Here is an 18,528-nt window from a genome sequence, read left to right as displayed (position 1 = left end):
ATAAGAAAAAAAAATAATAATAATTTTAAATGTAAAATTTTAATAAATAAAAAAATAATAAAAATTAATTTTGATTAAAATGTCTCATTTTACGGTTCTATTGTTAAATACTTAATACTTTTAGACGGTAAACAATGTTTTAAAGATTAAAACTAGGAAACAAGCCCTAGAATACATCTACTACATTTACATATACATAGTAGGACCATGAACGCATTAATGCAATAAGACTTCAAAGAATTGAATTTCTTAACTTTAAGAAACATTTATTTCTTATTCCGAAATTCTTCATTAATTTTCTTTATTAAAAATGTCTAACCTTTTTTCTTTTTTTTCTGTACTTACGATAGGCTACTTTTTAGTTCCTCAACTTCGAATTTGCTAGAACAAGATTTTTTTCTATTGCAATATGAAAAATAAGCAAAAATAAGTGTATCACTTCGTAACTTTCTACTAAATGAAAAAAAAAATATGATTTTAGCTGAACCCCATTGTTCTACTATTTTCGTGCAGAAAACATATTTTTCTCTTATTATATACTATGGGGCAAAGCCATCAGCTCGCTATCGCTTACTAACCTCCATGATTGCTTCGCAATAACTGAAATTATTCTCTCAACATACATGTACTAAAGAGAATTCTGTTTGCTTACGCTTGTGCCTCCACTTCTCTCGTCCAAATATTATTATCTATTAGTATTATAAATATTTAGTTCTATTAATGAACAGAAGAATTTTTTTAAGTAATCATTTTTTAAAATAACACTTATATTTTTATAACATTATATTGTTTTAACACATTTGGTGCATTCACTAGCGTAATTTAATATTTTGGCTTACCATACAAGCGGATCTATTAAATGCTAATTTTGCTCACATCACATTGTGCATAAAAGCTGATCGTTAGTTTCTGAATCATTAAACGAATCTCAATAACGGTAATTTATAATAATGTTATTGATATATATTTATTTCATTTTATAACCATCGTTTAACAACCGATTCAATTTTTGGGTCTATGACCACTAACGTTCAACGCCGTAGGCATGTAATTTTGAATCCAATCTAGAAGACAAGGAAACTCCTGGATCAAGTATTGGGAGAAATTTGCCTTCTTGGAGGACTTTTTGATGGAACTAACCAGCATTTGCTTTGCAAGGAGCGGAGAACCACGAAAATGTTAACTTTTATTAATTTTATGTTGATGACAACCAAAACAAAATGGAAATGTATGAGGGAAAACTGGATCCTACCACGTGATTTTCCAGCCAATAAAAATGAACCAAAAACAGCAACACCATCACTAGATTTTTATGTATAGTTAGAAACATAATAAATTGATTTCAAGCTATAGAATTACATTGTGTAAATATACATACTGTTTTGCAAGCATATTTTAACTTGCTTCTAATTAAAATCTAATAAACAACATTTCAAACTTCAGGTTAACATTAAGCTTAGGAAAATATCACAAAGTGAGCAACATTTTGTGGTTAGCAATAAAATAAATTTAAGACAATTAATTCTGGATACTGTTTTTTATTTCATAATAAATTAGATGCATCAATACAATATAACTCTTTCTAAATCATTTTTTTTCTTCTGCAATAAAAAAAACAAATTACGTCTTTAACAGATAATAATATAAAGTAAATATGATATATTATTAAATAAAGTAAAAAAAATCAAATAAAGTAATAAAAAAGAGCAATATCGTGCAAAAATGAAATAAAAAGTTAACTATTTGAACAATTTTGAGGTCTGGGATATATATGTTCTACCGGGTTTTTTAGACGAGACACATATGTCCCAGTAGTGTTTTCGTCTGTGGGACATATATGTCACATGTTATCTAGTGACCGGCGTGTCATAGGTTCAATAACTCTGTGTTAGAGTATATCCTCCGAGTTTTCACAAAACCTTACTAAAACATTTTTTATAGTCACTTCATTTATACATCAATACAAAAAGATAAAATAACGTTTGTTGCAGTCGAATTTCTCACTTTCCAAAACATGCATTACTGTGACCAAAACCCCCAGATAAAGTGTTTTATTCAAAATCTTCAACCTTTTTCGATTTACGCCATTTTATTTCCCAGTTGGTCTAATTGTCATAAGAGATGCAGGAAAAAATAATATAAAATAGTTTCTTCTCCGAAAGAATTGATTTTCTTTGCATTGGCGCTGTGAGCTTTCGTCTTCATTTGCATACACAAAAGAGTGATTTAAATATTTAAGCATAGATTCGAGGATTTTTTTTCAGTTACTATTACGAATGGTAGGAAAAAGAGGAATTTTATTGACTGCCCGCTGTTTTTCCATTAAAATTCCGCATACTTTTTCTAGAATTATTCGAAATGAATGAAATGAAAAAAATAAGATATGCAATTAAAAAAACGAAATAACAACAGTTGGTTTAAAAATGCATTTAAAAAGGAATTCTATACGAACTTGAAAGAAAAGAATTGTTTAAATCAAACTTTTTTTCTACATAAGTTTTTTTTTTCTTTTAAGATAACTTTCTTTTAAAAAAATAAAAATAATTTTCGTTTAAAAAAGGATATTTTAAGCTTCTTGGAAACCATTTTTTGGAGGAAAATAATAGATTGCTAACATTTGCAACTGCTATCATAACTATTTAACATAAAGGAAAATAATATCCAATAAATACTTTGCATACCGTAAATATCAAAAGAGAGATTTTGCATGTTATGATTCCCCCTCACTTAAACGTTAACGTTATTTGAGCTTGACAGCGCATGTGCAAATTTTTCCCCACTTATCGCATGTCTCTAAGGTAGAAAATAAGGCTAGCTTTACGGTTAACGTAGCGCAAATACTATGCTAAGTTCATTGATGCTTCTCTCATTGATGCTTTATACCTGGGTTTCTGAACTTTTCCAATTTATGACATCCTTACATTATTTGAGATTGCCACACTACAAAAAGTTAAGCACAGATGACACTGTACGCTGTACTGAGTTCTTATAATGAAAATATACACCGTGAAACAGTAATCTAGCCTGTGATTTTCTAGTACCAGAAACAACGTTGTTCAACAGAATGCATGGTTAAACCTCCTAATCCTGTATGGCTACTCTCTTTTATGTTTTAATGCTAGAATTGATCTCTCTGATCATCGATAGTTTGCAGCGCCATCTGTTGTTACCTTTTGTAACTAAACACCAAAATTCTTGAATAAAATTTTAAAAGCATACGCGATAAACATACCGTTTGCTTCATTCTTTTATCGCCCTTTGCTCACAAGATTTCCAATTTTTTAAATCATTCAGTCCTCGGCTGGACACCCGTCCTAAAGAGAAATTACCATTCACATTCACGTATATCAAGGATTCGTTTTGTATGATGTATGAGCTATCAGATTTAAATAAATCTTTTCTAATTATTACAAAAATCTCTTATTTCATATTTGATATTTATTTTCAAGCAATATTTTCTCTTTAGAACTGCAACTATTAAAATCAGAGTTTTACAGAAGAATAAAGTTTCAGGAGATTTCAACCCTTATAGATTTTTACTTGTAGTGAGAAACTAAAATCTTATAATTAATATCCAAAACTTTAACAGCACAAGGTCGAAACGTTTTCTTCCTAATTGAAAACAAATTATTATTAAAAGATAATGCCCCTTCTCGCCAAGTGATGTCACCGTTTGTTATAAGCAGTGTTTTGCATACAAGTAGCAATTTACACTTTCACCGCAACTTCCGGACTAATCTTTATGCTGCCCTTCTCAATATTGTGATATCGGTTCCTTTACATTAGAAGGAATGCACAAGCCTGCATAGGCATACATAACAATAAATAAATATTAAAAGATAAATCATACTTGAAGTCATGGATACATCATGACACATTCTGTCTTTAAAAATTATTAAATTATTATTACAATTGCTTTAAGCAAAAAATGGTACTTTTCATATCACAACAAAATAATGCGTGAATGCAACGCTAACTTGAACCGGGTTAATTCAAAATTATTTTACTTTATTAAGGCGTTAAACAGTCAACGCGTTTTAAGGTTAACGACTATCAATATTCAACTCCACAGACTTGTAATTTTGTACAACCGACTAGGGAACAGTTCGATCAACCATTGGATAAACTAGCTTTCATGGAAATTTTCTTTTTTTTATGAAAGAGACCCGAATTTGAGTTACATGAGGAGAAAACTACAAGATTAGCTGGATGGCAAGGAAATTTAAACCCAGGGTCCATCTACCACCAGCCACCTCGGCAGTTATTTTTAAAGTAAAAATTGAATCTAAAAGCAAATATTGCTTCGCGAATGCGGAAATTTAATAGTAGTTGGAGATTATGCTTAGTATTAGTGAACTAAGTATTTCACTAGCTATTGAAACAAGATATTTTTGACCAATTTTTTCAGCAGAGATTAACCATTTAATCAATATTTTTTTTTGGAATGGGCCGTGTGTGCATATCGCCGACACACACTTCACCGACAGATCACATCACCAACAAGATTATTTCACCATTTCTCCAACACGCTCATTTCTTCTACATAATCACTTCCCCAATATCTCATTTCGCCGACTCGATCAATTGCCTACCCGATTATTTCATCGATACATCATTTTGCAAACAAGATAATTTCGCTGACACGATCATTTCGCCGACAACTTATTTACCTGATATTGCTTTATGTAAGTTATTATTTCACCGACATAATCATTTCCCCAATATGATCAATTTTGATTCATATTTTCGGCCAAATCTTCTTTATTATTAGTTCAAATATTATTTAATTTCTCTGAGAAACTTTCGGAATTTCTTTCTGTATTTAATGAGCAGAATTTGTCGGTATTCAATAAATAAGTTATTAAATACTTATTTACTAAACATTTTGGAGAAGTAATTATTTAATAGTAACACTGTACTTCGTAAGAACAGTGGTGTAATACTTATCCGAATTTGGAACTAAAAAGTTGCGTGTTATGTAAGTTAATATTTATTCGAGCATTCATACACACTTCTAAGAATGCAGTTAAATCCAACACCAGCAATTGATAAGAATTACGCAAAAAATACGAAGAATATTCTTCATTCATGCATTATTTTCTCCAATTTCGGAGTACACTCCAATTCCGCCAATTTCAAACGATCCATATTTTTGCTTACAGTTGCACAGAGAAGGTGAAACTTCGATTTCGCCTCGAACGTCTGTACATTCCATAACAACAAGCAAGTAAACTTTTAATATAAAAAGGCATGTATGCTTTTAATTGTATAATAAATATAATTATATTCTAATAAGAAAGTTTACATAGATCAGTTAATTTTATAATATTTAATTTCTATTCGTTTCAATATTGTTAAGCCTAGTTCGAATTCATATTAATACCCTCTCCGTGCTGTGTTTTTGTTTGATTAACAAACTAATTTTATCTTTAGAAATATTGTATTATACACATGCATCTTAAATTAATAATTCTTACTTTATATTGTATCTTGAAAATATATTTACTGACTGTTATGTGTATTTTATGTGTGTTATAATAATAAATTTTAGTGTAACTGCATAACAAAAATAGTGGCGGCTACATTATACCAAGTCGTGTAAAGGAAAATTCTTGGTGTTGGGAAGAACCTAGATTCAAGAGTTAGGCTTCGTTCTTCATTACTTCAGTTTGAGATCAAGATTTGCTACCATTTCTTAGCATTCACCCTTACAAAAACTTATAGTATTTTTGAGGTTTATATGAGGTAGTTTTGAGGTGTCAAGGTTGATTTGAGGTTTATTCGAAGTTGATATCAAAAACAACGTTAAAAGATCAAGCTCCCGAAATGCATAATCAAAGTGTATAAAGTTGTTTTATTGCCACTCCAGGTTGTTTTGAGGTTGATGGAAATCTACTTTAGAGCAACCAGCTTTGGGAGGTTGATTTTGAGGTGTACGGATTATTTTTTCTACACTTCAAATACTTATATTTTAGGTGTGAATAAATTCACCCGATCTAGGCTAAAATTATTTCTGAGCTATAAACGAGGTGTAAATGAAGTTTAAATTGAGGTTTATCAATGAGGTTATTATTGGTGCAAAACATAACCTAATTTCATACCTCAAATGTATTTTTTTTACATCTATTAACCTTAAAAACACCTTATTTTTTTGTAGGGGCATATAAATGAAAATTTTTTATGATGTGGAGATTTCCAAAGTTTCAAATGAAGTATACGTCAATTTTATATTTATTTTAATTTTGCTTTATAAAATATAATTTTTTTGGTAATTAATTCCAGAGAATTTATTTAAAATTTCAAGGAAAAATTTTTGAAAATTTTAATCTCTTAATAAACTTATATTTTACTAGAAAATATTGAGCTTAACGATTTGGGTGTGGTGCGTTTAAAACACTATATCCTCTGACAGCAGCTCTAGACATCATTTTTTATAGTCTTACTATAATTTGTTATTGTGTCATACTTTAAATTTAGTCATTTAAAATTCCACCATTGCAACCATATATTCATGAACTACCTTTAAACACCTCACGAATCTCTTGGGGGTTGCAAACCACTGGTTGGGGATAAAATGGCTTATGATATGATATGTAATGCTACACAACAACAAATTCTAGACTGATATTGATTTTTATAGTAGTTACACATAAACAAACATATCAATATAAATTGCAATTACATTAATTGCAATAATTATGAATTGGGTTTTAGTAAGTAATTAAGTTATTAATTTCTTTTTCATACATCCCTTTCTTCCCAAGCATTTATATTTTATGGAAAACACAATAATTTTAGGTAGCGTTGTGATTGTTAATTAACTGTATTTAAAATAAATCATATTCAACAGTTTATACCAATTATAGATTATAAATAGTCTTAATCCCAGAGAAATGAAATGAAAAAAGAGTTTATCATTTCAAATATTTGCTAAAACCATATACCATTCAAAATTGCTAATATTCGTTTAATTGGAATTAATATTTATTACAATATAACCAATAAAGAAAACCAATAATAGCGTAAACCTTTTTGCTGCAAGCAACGAAGCTTTGCATTTAATAATCTTAACAATTCTGGTTCAGGAAATTATAATTGTAATGGCGAAATTTTAATTGACTAATGAAAAATTGAAATAGCAAAATATTAAATTATACGTAGGACTTTGAAATTATATATAGGATTGTAGTAGTGTCTCGCATTCATCACATACATGGGAAATATGTACCACACATGTGTTTCCAACCATTACATCAAGTTATTCGTTAGAAAAAATTTACAATAAAATTATTCTTTTACTAATAAGGAAGTTAAACTTTAAATAAATATTTTTGAGTTAATTTCGAAAAAAGGAAAGTTTATAAGTAAAAATTAAAATTGATACGTTCTCAGGACATTTTTTTAGTACTCATGCTTAATTATTGCTTCCCCAGGTCTCAAGAATAATCAAACTCTTAAATGAAATATTTAATAACATATTTATTATTTCTGCAAATTAATACGCACTAAATGTTAAAAAAATTCTAAATGTTGCTCAGAGTAAAATATTTTAAAAATTAATACAATTTAGCTGAAAATATAAATTAAATTATGGCGAAATGATATTGTCGGTGAAATGAACTGTCAGTGGAATCATGTCAGCGAAGGGGTCATGTCAGGTAAGTAAGTTGTCGGTGAAGTGATTGTCTCTTTAGAATTTATCCCCAGCTTCCAATTATTATGGATTTTCCGTATTATTTTTTTATATTTAATGTGATAATAAAATATATAGAAAAAATTTAATCATTGGATTTTTATAAGTTTAGTTTAAAATTATTTTTACTTTATGCAAATCAATCAATTATGTATATAAACGGTGTCCCAAAATATGGGCAAGATTTAAATTTGAATTAAATAAAAAAAAGCACTTTTTTTAAATTCAATCATATATTCTTTTTATCTTTTGAACATGAAGTACATAGGATAGAATTTATGTACCCTATCTACTTCATTGGATACATTGGATACATATAGAGAATGGGATACATAGTTTAACTGTTGAATACTTTATAGGATACATAGCTTAAGCATAGCGTATAGCATATATAAATATCTCATGCAGTATTTGTGCTTTTGAAATGTAGGTCAACAATGAAAACTCGCTGTTCTCTTCATTTGAGGTACATTTTTCCCTAACCTATCAACTGCCAAATTGTTTTTGTTTTCACTGAATCAATTAATTTACAATTTAGTTCAAATTTTGACTAAATTTTGAAATACCCTTTACATACGTTTATTTATCTAAAATTGTATTTCAATTATATTTTTACTACAATTTGGAAAATTCTAGGAAGTAATAAAACTTGGCAGGTTAAAATGTACATATATAATTTTTATTCGTAAGATTGAGAATAATATTTGTTAGCAATAATCCAGGGTAAGCAAGTATTCATCAATTTATATTAATTATACTAAACTCCACATTTAGTTCTGAAATCAGAACATTGTTATGTAAAGGGCCGTAAGGCCTCAGACGCCCAGTTCCACTACAACGAACGAACGAACGAACATTGTTATGTTTCTAAATCAAATTCGGAGCTAAATCTTTCAAATATCAGCATAATTCAACCACAAATGTACTATCAGTTAATCTCACAAAGATGTTTTTTTCATTTTCATAACAATTTAGTCATGCATTAAAAGTTTTTCATCATAGAGTGATTTAAAGCTCATAATATATAAATTTACCTAATTTGTATGTACAAGAGTTAAATTCGCTCTATATCAAAGTTATTACTTTAGATCGAAGTGAAAATTTACTTTTTTGCTTTTAAAGATATTTCCTTCCAGAGAATAAATAAATTTGACAGGTATACAATATTTTATGTCAAGCTAAATTATATTCATACGAAAATAAATGATGCATTTTTTTAGAAAGAAAATTAATTAAAACAGTCTATCTCTTTTTTTGTTTTTTCTTTGATAAAAAAATACCTTTATAAAAAATTCAATTTCTCTTTCTTAATACAGTTATATTTAATGTATACATAGTCCACAACACGCAAATTAGGACGCAAACATTAATAACGTTCTCCCAAAACACTCAGATGGCGTTCGCGAAATGCTTTTCTGAATTAATGCCAATAGATAGTAACTTTTCGAAAGAAAAGGGAAAACGCAGAGCAACAAAATAAAATATTTAGACTAGTGCTTCGCGCATAAATAAAATAGGAGGTCAGGGACATAACATTCCGTTTGCTGTGCGATGGGTTGTTGATCTTCAGGATATTTTGGATTTAGTCTGAAATTCTTGTTCTTTTCACGATTCTATTGATAGATTTAGGAAATAAAATGGGCAACAAAACGTGTTATACTCTTTTAAATTAAATATAAATTTTCTCATTAATATTGTTATGATATAGACTAACTTTCTTGCTAATGTTTTAATACATTTAGATATGAAGAAGGACACTAAAACGTGTAATAATATTCTTATAATATTCCTCGTGTAATATTCTTCTCTAGCTATTAGAATACTTTACAAAGATTAGTCGTATAATTCTACTGATAAATGTAAGTTACAAAAAGGTAAACAAAATTTTTAATATTTTTAGAAATGAAATCGTTGTAACGATAAGAATTCCTTATTAATATTTTAATAATATAAATTAACTGTTACTGTGTTTACGATTCCATTGATAAATTTAAGAAACAAAAAGAACAAAGAAATGTGTAATACTTTTAATAATAAAGTAAATTTGTAGCTGTTGGAATTCCTTATTAATATTGTAAAGCAACAATTAACTGTCTTAATTTACAGATAAGTTTAGAGCACAGAAGGCCAACAAAACGTGCAATGATCTCAGAAATGAAATAAGTTTGCAGCTATGAGTTTTCCATATTAATTTTGTAATTACAATCATTAACTGCAGTTATGTGTACAATTGTGCTGATAAATTTAGGAAACAAAAAGAAGAAGAAAATGTGTAATACTTTTATAATTGAAATATTTGTAGCGATAATAGTTTCATATTAATATTGTAATAACATAGACTTAACTGTTTTTAGAATTCTATTGATAAACCTCGGAGACGAAAACGGCGACAAAACACATACTTCTCATATTAGTGAATTATATTTGTATGTATAAGGATCCCATCTTAATATTATAAAACATAGATTCTTTACTTTTACAATATATTTATATAGTTTAGAGCAACAAGACGAGAGAAGAGAAATTTAGGAAATTAAATTGCTCCAAAAAAGGAAATATGTTCGTAGCTTTAATAATTCCTTATTGATATCGTAAAACATAGATTAACTGATTTTGCAATTCTATTGATAAATTTAAGAAACCAAAAGGTAGCAAATCATGAAGTATTTTTAGAAATGGAGTCAATTTTAGCTATAAAGATTCCTTATTAGCATCGTAAAAGTATTGTTTTTACGATTCTTTTGATGCACATAGGAAACAAAAAAGACAACAAAAATCGAATACTGTTAAAAAAGAAATATATTAGGAGTTTGAGAACTTCTAATATTTATTTAAAGCTTAGAAAAACTGTTTAACAAAAGTAAATTAAAACATTTACTTACCAATGGTAATGTTACTTTGAAATCCTATAAAAATATTTTCGAAATTCAAAAAAGTAGTAACAAAATTATTTCTTGATTAACACGTAAATAAAACAAATCATTCGTATTCAATTTAATATAATATAACAATGAATGAAATATTTATATTTAATGTACTATAAAACAGTAATATATAACTGTTTAAATTTATTGCAAAACGATAAAATTTCCATTTAGTTCAAAATTAATCAAACAAATTGTTCTATTTTTTAAATGTAGTCTGGATTATCCAAAAATTAAACCGGTTTGCACATTAACTAACTTGTATTATTGAAAACACGACAAAAAAATTGTCATAGTGTTGATGGGATCTAGAAAGAATTGAAAAGTGAGGGACAAATTTAATGAAACCGAAGAAGTTCAAAAAATTCGGAATATTTTTAGTTGAATATTTAGAAAGGTAGTACGTTTTATGATTTATTATTTAGTTATTGATTTAATAAAATTAGATTTAAAATAATTTTTCTACCAACTGCTCCGGACACGCCAACTGCTGCTGAGATGCCAACTGCTCCGGACACGCCGAAATAACTGAAAAAATGGTAAATAACTACAAGTAAATTTTGCATATATTTGACTATTTTTGCTTGCTTTTTAAAAGGTAAAGCCTGGCATAAGTATTCCAGAGTGGGGAATCACATAAGCCTACAAATTATTTAGAAACAGTGGTGGATAAAAATCTACTAAATTAAATTCATTTAACCGAGAATCACAATTGATAAACTACCACTTTAAAATGTATATTTGCTGTCCGGAGCAAGTTGGCATCTCTGTACCACTAGCTATAAACAACTTAAATAAAAAATATTTAACTAATTAAATGCAAATAAAATAATTAAAGTGCAAAAAAAATAATTAATATTTGCCAAATAATTAGCCAAATAACTTATATTGTTATTTGGCTACCCCTATTTAATATTCTTGCAAGCTAGGACTTCTAGATAGGCAGCTAGCTGGAAGGAAGTGGCGTTTTATAAAGTATTTACATAATTTATATACAGTGGCGTACGAAATAACTTTAAAAAATAAAATAAAACAAGATTAAATTAGAATAAAATCAAATTTACTAAACCAAAAACTACAAACTAATACAGATTTTTTTAAACTATGAGCAGAGATGCCAACTGCTCCGGACATGCCCAAATAATTAAGAAAACGGTAAATAACTACAAAGTAAATTTTGCAAATATTTGACTATTTTTGCTTGCTTTTGAAAAGGTATTGCATGACATAATTACTACAAAGTATTGAATTATATGAGCCTACGAATTGTTTAGAAATAGTAGTGGATAAAAATCTACTAAATTGAATTTATTGAACCAAGATTTACAATTGATAAACTATCACTTTAAAATATATATTTGCTGTCCGGAACAAGTTGGCATCTCTGTACGAGTTGCGATCTGCACTGAGGTCTCGAAAATTTAAGATAAAATATTCTACCACTATTTAAGTTTTCTTGCGGATCAAGTAGCATTCGTCGAATATGAGGAGTCTTGTCTTAGTCTTGAAATTTGAGCTGAGCACGTGGGGTAGAACTTTAAAGTTAGTGTCTCTGTGGTGGCTGTTAACTGAATAAGAAGAATCTTGCTTTTTAAAATGTCTTATTAGGATAATGTTAAAAATTATAGTGGTAGTTAAAACTAAAAATTGCTTATTTCATTTTTTCATTATGTCATATTTTGCCATCTCTACTAAATATTCAATTTCTGCCTCTTCGGTGCATATGCTTCACACGCTCCCCTTAGTTCTTTAAAGCAGAGGTTCCCAAATATTTTGGGTTACGGAACCCTAAATGTTCAACCATCTTTGAACGGAACCCCGAAACTTAGAAAAATTATAAGCAAGTGTGAAAGTGGCTCAGAGGATAAAGCGTCCGCCTTCCAAGGAGGTGAACCGGGTTCAAATCCCAGCGATGGCTGGTCGATACGAGTTCCGCACCAATCACAGTGCTGACGTGAAATATGCTCAGTGGCAGACGGATCATTGATAAAAGTCCCCTTGCCGTCAGGCTAACCGTGGGAGGTTTATGTGATTTTCTTCTCCATGTAACGCAAATACTGCAGAGATGCCAACTTGCTTCGGACAGCGAATAAATATGTTCCAGTGGTAGTTTATTAATTGTGATTCTTTGTTTAATAAATTTAATTTATTAGACTTTTATCCACCACTATTTCTAAATACTTAATAGACTTATATATTCACCACTTCATTATAGTTAAGTCATGCTAAACCTGCTAAAAAATTAGCAAAATTTTTCAAATATTTGTAAATTATAGTTAGTAGTTATTTACCGTTTTTTAAATTATTTTGTCTTGTCCGGAGCAGTTGGCATCTCTGATACTGGTTAGTTATGTCATGTAATCGTAGCAACCCCCTCCTCTGCGCATCGCCCCGTCCTCAGATAGTTGAAATGAAGATACGGATGAGAGCGGACGAAAATAAACGCCCTGGTTTATTTACGATGCTTTAGTTTTTAGTGCATGTGTTTTATGTTGTTTTATTCTTAAAAAAATTCGTTTTGTTTCATATTCGTCATTATTTCTTCATATTAAATTAAAAAGAACCCATCAAGTTCCATCAAACATTCCTTCACGAAGGCAAATTTCTCTCAATACTTGATCCTGAAGTTCCCTTATCTTCAGGATTGGATTCAAAATTAAAGGCTACGGAGTAGAATATTAATAGTTGTTAAATTCAAAATTGGTTCAGCTGTTCAACGACGGTCATAAAATAAAATATAAAAAATAAAAATGAAAAAGGACTAAAATAAACGATGAGAATAGTTATCAGATCAGTATTAAATGAGTAATGGAAAATATATAAATTAATTACAGGGATATAAATTTAATTACAGGGCTTCGTAATTGATAATAATGTTTTATAAAGTCGTAGTTGGCAAAAAAAAGTTTGAACTCTCGGAACTCATGTGACCTTTCCACGAAACAATTAAATTCCACAGAACACCATTTGGAAACCACTGCTTTAAAGCACTGAACAGTTCTCTTTTCAGGAATGCAAAAAGTGACTATAAAAGTAAAAAGTTGTCGAAACTCCATTCACTTTTATCTTCTACTCTTTACTTATTCAATCGTAAATATTGCCATGACTTACATTCTGAAGTATTCATTTTTAAAACAAAATTATGCTATGCTTTTACTTACAATATTAATGAAAAAAAATATGGTAAAAAAAGTTCTAATGAAAAGTTCCAAAATTTTAATTATATTTCGAATTTTATTAGTCAGCACTTTTTGTATTTGGCAATCCTATTTTTTTCGTATCTGTATTCTTTTAAGAAACCTGAATAAAAATTAAGTGGATGAAAAAACATTGAGCATGTCTACTTGCTCGTCTTACTATAGCAAAATTAAAACTTTGACGATTCAATACATGTGGCAAAATTCTGGGTTAAAAAAAATTGTGGTAGGCAAAGTATTTCGTTTTATATCTTATTTTAGCTCAGAATAATACTGGTTTCTCTAATTTTATTCAACAATGTTAATCCAAAATAAAAATTATTCTACTTAGAATTAATCTGAGGCAAATTCATAAAAATTAAAAATAAAGCTGAATCAAATTTGTTAGTTAATTTATTTATTATTTTATACTTGTTACCACTTGTATTATCTTTTTCATTTTTGCCATTGCGCGATATCAGAATAAAATAATAGACAAACTGAACATTAGTTCAATGTCATCAGAATATTTTCTATCATACTTAATCTTGTACAGCACTGACAATTCAATGAATTCTTAAAACAGGATTAATGAATTCTTAGAGCTTAGATCTTTCCAAAAAGAAAAAAACCAATGAAATGTTTTTATTATCAAATGTTTGAATTTTTATTGCAGTGGATAGAATGCCAGGTATGACGGTTTTAATATTTAAATGAATAAAGTACCTGCATCATAGGAGAACCTTCTTTTGCTTGGCTCATTCTGGACTCCTCCCAGACCGAAGCTACGCCAGTGTTTTGCTGAAATGAGAAAAAAAACATTTCAAATTCTCCAAATATTAATTACATACTAAATAAACATTTGTGCAAGTTTTCTTTCAGGGAAAGAGTTGCTTAAAACTCAATATTGTACACCTCTATACATCACGTTTTATACGGCCGGGATAGCCTGGTCGGTAGGGCGCTGGGCCCATGTTCGTGGGTTCAAACCCCGCCAGCCGAAGACTCCCCGTGTAGTAAAATGATTGATGCACGTTAAATCTGTCGAGTCGCAAAAGTCCTCCATGTTCCCATAGCAAATCAATACCTCTGGGGGTACTGGATTGGAGATCGATCATTCTCTGATTCAGGTCAAAATTACGATCTGTGGATGGATGTATGATCCAGTGATCCGCCCTATAAACTGGTGCGAAGTATGGTGTGGCAGAAGTCGAATTCTTGGCCATAAATGGCGCCAATGAAAAACAAGAATCGCACACTCTGCCTTAAATTTGCTCGGTTTCACCAAGCAGGCTTGCACCGTGTGACAAGTGGCATTATAACCAACCAACCAACGTTTTATATAATTATCTTTTACTCTTCTGAAACGCCCCGCAGTGGACTGATCGTTAAGACACGGTTCCCATCAGATCACTGAAGTCAAGCATCACTGGCTACGGTCAGTGTGCGGGTGGGTGACCACTTGGATCAGTCTGCGTAGGGACCGAGGGTGTGCGGTATTGGTCCTCGTTAAACTGTGCTACCGTAAAGTGCTCGACATCACGCGCAGGTCGTCGGGCTACCGAAGCGGGGGTGCCATCCCCTCCGCAGAGGATCAAAATGCACATGTTCAAGCTTGTATGCAAAGACGCCTTATAAGCCCCTTGTAGGCCGGGATAGCCTAGTCGGTAGGGAGCTGAGCCCATGTCCGAGAGTTCGTGGGTACGAACCCCGCCGGCCGAAGAAGAATTGTTGTTAAGTGATTGATGCACGTTAAATCTGTTGAGTCGCAAAAGTCCTCCACGTTCCCATAGCAAATCAAAACCTCTGGGGGTACTGGATTGGAGATCGATCGTTCTCTAACTCAGGTCAAAATTACGATCTGTGGATGAATGAATGGATGTATGAATGGGTCCGCCTTATAAACAGGTGTGACGTATGATGTGGCGAAGTCGAATTCTTGGCCATAGATGGCGCCACTGAAACACAAGAATCGCACACTCTGCCTTAAATTTGCTCAGTTTCACCAAGCAGGCTTGCCCGTGGGGCAAGTGGCATTAAAACCAACCAATCATAAGCCCCTTGTTAGGTTGTGGAACAGATTGCACAAATTAGAGAAGGACATCAAGGGGACAAGGAGATATCAAATTAGAGAAGTTTTACGCTGTAATATAATAATTTATAAAAATTTGAATTAATTTAAATAAAAAATTAACATTTCTGGAAATAATGTAATTTCTGTGAACATAATTCTTGAGTGCATTCATATCCTCCAACTTGATGGTAAGGGGTAATAAAATAAAATTTAGAGTAGGAACAGCTTTCTAAAAATTAAACTACTTCATCAGTACCTAAAAACGCTTAAAACGGCCAACACTTCAAGGAACGATTCAAATTAAATGGTTCAGAATTTTTTTTTCTGTAAGCTTCTAACTTAAGGTAGTTATACATGCAAAAAATAATCAATGAACTTATGACCATGTAGTGTGTCTACAACTACAAAAAAACAATTTATATTCCCTAGTATATAAGAATTGTTAACTCGATACTATGTTGGGGTACCTTTTCATAGATGAAGGTAGACTTTATCGATTACTATCGTCACATTGGTGACCCGGGCGTGATGTGAACATGCCAACCTTATCAGAAACACCAACTTCGATTTGAACACTTCGATGGATGGTCCATATTGAACAGTTGACTTGCTACTTGTGACTGCGACATTATCCACTTCCTCGCGCTCACACAACGTACAATGTATTCATTCGACTGGACACAGGAGCAACTATGACCGTGAACTTAATACAGATCTCACGATCAGCACTCAAAGTCCGGTGATCTTAATGCAGCTCTCCCGGCAATGAATCTAGTGGTATCAGTTCATCGAATACTATCGCAGATATAATTCTGGTGAGGGAGTACTGTAGTGTGTCGACCACTACAAAAATACAATTCCAATTCACTAGTATATAAGACATGTTAACTCGAATTTATGATAGGGTACCTTTACGTAGATGAAGGTTGACATTGTCGATAACTACTTTCCCCACTGCCATCTTTACAAAGGTATTTTATATTACTGGAATTTTTTTCTTCGTTTGGATATTTTTTTTCATTAATCCCAGAAGTAATTATTTCTAAAACAGTTCATGTGAGCAGTACAGTACTGCGCATATTAATTGAATCGAAAGCATTTTGGAAAACAATAGTTTATGGGGCATATTAAGACACTTTGTCCTTAATTGATATTTAATACACTTTCCCTTTGATTAGCCTGTTTAACTGAATTTGCTAAAGAATCTAACAAATTTTAATAGTTTTGGACAAATATTTCACCCCAACACCAAATATTTCACCTCCGTTTCTAGGTCACTTTAAAACAACCACTTTGTTTTTGATGAAATATTATTTCTTTTTTTTTCTTTCTTTTCTTGTAACATTTGCAAAGAGCCAAGTTTTGTTTAATCTCGATTAAAACCTATTGCCTGACTTCTTTCTGTTTTACTTTATTTTCCTGCACTGGTCACGAATTTTTTTTACGAACCAGAAATTTCAATAAAAACGAGTCATCATTCGTTGTCGTACGAATAAAACTCATAATATCTATTCTCTTCTTAAAACTAGAAAAATCCAAATATTTGTACACTTTCTATGATTGATTATTAACTGGCAATAGCCTATTTCTGACTTATAGGATTGGAGAGATCAAGGCTTTCTATTTTTGTAAACAACGGTATGATGGTGACATTATTCTCAGAATTGCGATTAGACCATCTTTATTTCTCATTTATAGATCTAAATCCATTTATACAAGTACTTGATCTTACTTAATTTGGGCGTTGGGTTTTCGAATCGGATATTAGTTTAATTCGAAAATATCTTTTGTTTAATGTATTTTTTGTCTGAATTGACCAGCTTAATACCAGCTTAAATACACCTCGTGGCAGAATCAGGGCGACATTGTCGCAATAATTTACAGATTTCTTGCAGAAAGATTTTTCCTTTGAGAAGTAAAAAAATTTGGTTTGCTTTTCTACAGAAATTTGCGCGTATAATTTGAATGGCGCATTTAAATAATCACTTTTTGACAAGCTCAATTTTTACCGATATCATATATCTATTTTGATTGTATTTTTTGGCAGTTATTGGCATTGATTTTTACGTGGCTTTTAGATATCCCGATATATTTCAGGCTATGTGAGACATTCGAATTGCGCAATTGATTCTTTACATTTTAAAGCAATGATTCTATAAATTGTTTTGGCAGTTATTGTTTTTGATTTCCACATAGATTTTTAAACCCGATATTTTTTATACGAAATTATTTATTACAACAATCAAATCTAGAAGCGAAACATGCACTTGAGTAACCCCTTTCTGAAGAGTCCAATTCGTGGGATTTTGTCATTGATCTGTGTTTCGGTAATTACTACTACAGGTTTCTTGATATTTAATTAGTTTTTTAATGTGATGATGATTTTCAAAATTCGATAAAGTAAGTAATTACTGCTCCCCCCCCAACAAAATGCGAGAATACCGTGCATAATATTGGAATAATTCATGCATAATATTATTAATTCATGCATATATTATTAATTCATGCATATATTATTAATTCATGCGTTATGCATATATTGTGCGTAATATCATTAATTATTTTTTTAATTTGATGATGATTTTCCAATGCGATAAAGAAAATAATTAGTGCTTTCCCCCTTCCAACAAAATGCGAGAATATCGTGCATAGTATTAAATA

The 18,528-nt window shown here is 30.5% G+C and overlaps 1 protein-coding gene across 4 annotated transcripts in view; it reads right to left on the bottom strand.

The window, feature by feature from the left end:
* Positions 1–18,528, bottom strand: part of LOC107445027 (Vesicular acetylcholine transporter) — a 299,143-nt gene that overhangs the window by 159,707 nt on the left and 120,908 nt on the right. For 3 of the 4 annotated variants that reach the window (XM_071184877.1, XM_071184880.1, XM_071184881.1), the window contains exons 2-3: positions 14,520–14,594; positions 10,576–10,599 (exon numbers count right to left, since the gene is read on the bottom strand). In XM_071184877.1, the coding sequence (XP_071040978.1) occupies positions 10,576–10,599; positions 14,520–14,555 (60 nt within the window). In that variant the 5' untranslated portion in view covers positions 14,556–14,594. The remainder of the gene's footprint in view (positions 1–10,575; positions 10,600–14,519; positions 14,595–18,528) is intronic. The other variant, XM_071184878.1, reaches the window with a different exon arrangement.

Source organism: Parasteatoda tepidariorum, chromosome 9 (genome assembly GCF_043381705.1).
Source record: "Parasteatoda tepidariorum isolate YZ-2023 chromosome 9, CAS_Ptep_4.0, whole genome shotgun sequence".
In the NCBI taxonomy this organism is placed as follows: Eukaryota; Metazoa; Arthropoda; class Arachnida; order Araneae; family Theridiidae; genus Parasteatoda; species Parasteatoda tepidariorum.
This window is presented reverse-complemented; position numbering and strand designations above follow the sequence as displayed.